The sequence below is a fragment of the Cariama cristata genome, unplaced genomic scaffold, assembly GCF_000690535.1.
Source record: "Cariama cristata isolate BGI_N322 unplaced genomic scaffold, ASM69053v1 scaffold4173, whole genome shotgun sequence".
Lineage (NCBI taxonomy): Eukaryota > Metazoa > Chordata > Aves > Cariamiformes > Cariamidae > Cariama > Cariama cristata.
Genome location: NW_009607661.1, coordinates 120,404 through 121,654, shown reverse-complemented (window position 1 = coordinate 121,654; position 1,251 = coordinate 120,404). Strand labels below are relative to the sequence as shown.

General features: G+C 36.9%; 1 protein-coding gene across 1 annotated transcript in view; it reads left to right on the top strand.

The window, feature by feature from the left end:
• Positions 1-574: 574 nt before the first annotated feature.
• Positions 575-1,251, top strand: part of LOC104159006 (histone deacetylase 5-like) — a gene marked incomplete at its 5' end in the record, with an annotated part of 98,561 nt that continues 97,884 nt past the window's right edge. The window contains 2 exons of the mRNA XM_009696802.1: positions 575-630; positions 873-960. Of these exons, the coding sequence (XP_009695104.1) occupies positions 575-630; positions 873-960 (144 nt within the window). The remainder of the gene's footprint in view (positions 631-872; positions 961-1,251) is intronic.

Sequence of the window (1,251 nt, the reverse complement as noted above, 5' to 3'; positions counted from 1 at the left end):
CTGAACTTCCGAGTGTGGCAGGTTCCTGAGTTTAATTTATGGTTTGCAGAAATATGGGGCATTCATTGCCATCCTTTTTCTACTGGTAGCAATTACACCTCTGTATGTGTGTCTGAATTTATCATTTAGTCCACACAGAAGGTAGGGTCAACAATGATTAATCATGTAAAATGTACTCGTCAAGATACTTTTATTTTGAAGCATCTCAAGCTGAGGTAATGTAAGATTGCATGAACTTAGATCAAGAATGGATCAGTGGTCTCTACTTCCTTTTAAAAGTGAATTCTAGACAGCAGAATTAATAACAACAGCTTTCTCATCCTGCCTTTTTCCTCTTCTTTAGATCATGTTGTTTGTGTATGTATGTATGTATGTGCATGTGTATATTTGCATAAGTTTATATGCCACTGTTCTCAGATATATTATTTCTGGCAGTATTATGAAAGGATGATTAGGCAGAAAAAGTGCTCAAGAGCCTCTAATAGATTTCAATCCAGTCTGCCTGCTGCTCTGTTTTGCACTGAGTCAAGTATTTTTTTAAGCTGATAATTGAAAACCTATCTTGTTCTTACAGAATGGCTTTGCTGTTGTAAGGCCCCCAGGCCATCATGCTGAAGAATCAACAGCCATGTAAGTACCAGGGAATATTGCCCATCTTGGAGCACTAAGGTTACTGGCAATCACCTGTGTTGTGCATGTCTCTGAAGAACTGTAATTGTTAGCAGATGACTGAAAAGACTTTCTAGGTACTCCCAGAAGCAGATTTATAGCCTCAGAGATCATAGAGCATTTTTTAAAATGCTCTGAACATTATGTATAGCTGCTTTCCTGACTGATTTGCTTTCTTATTTCTGTTCTTCTCTATTCCACAGGGGGTTCTGCTTTTTTAATTCGATTGCAATTACTGCCAAATACTTGAGAGACAAGCTAAATATACGCAAGATATTGATTGTAGATCTGGTATGTATTCTTGGCAAGCATTGCACTTTCAATGCATCTAGAGAAAAGATAATGAATTTGTATTTATATGTCAGACTTTCCTGGTTTTAATACCTACAAGTAATAAAGGTGTGCATTTCCTCTGATTTTGGGAACTCATTAAAGCCAGGATGGCAGTACTGAAGCCATAAACATCTATGTTTCACTTTAATGGTGTTAACTGCAACTTAATGAGAAGAAGGCACAGATCAGGGCAACTTTTATGGTCCTTAAATGAATTGATACTTCCACCATTAAAATAACCCTACAGAA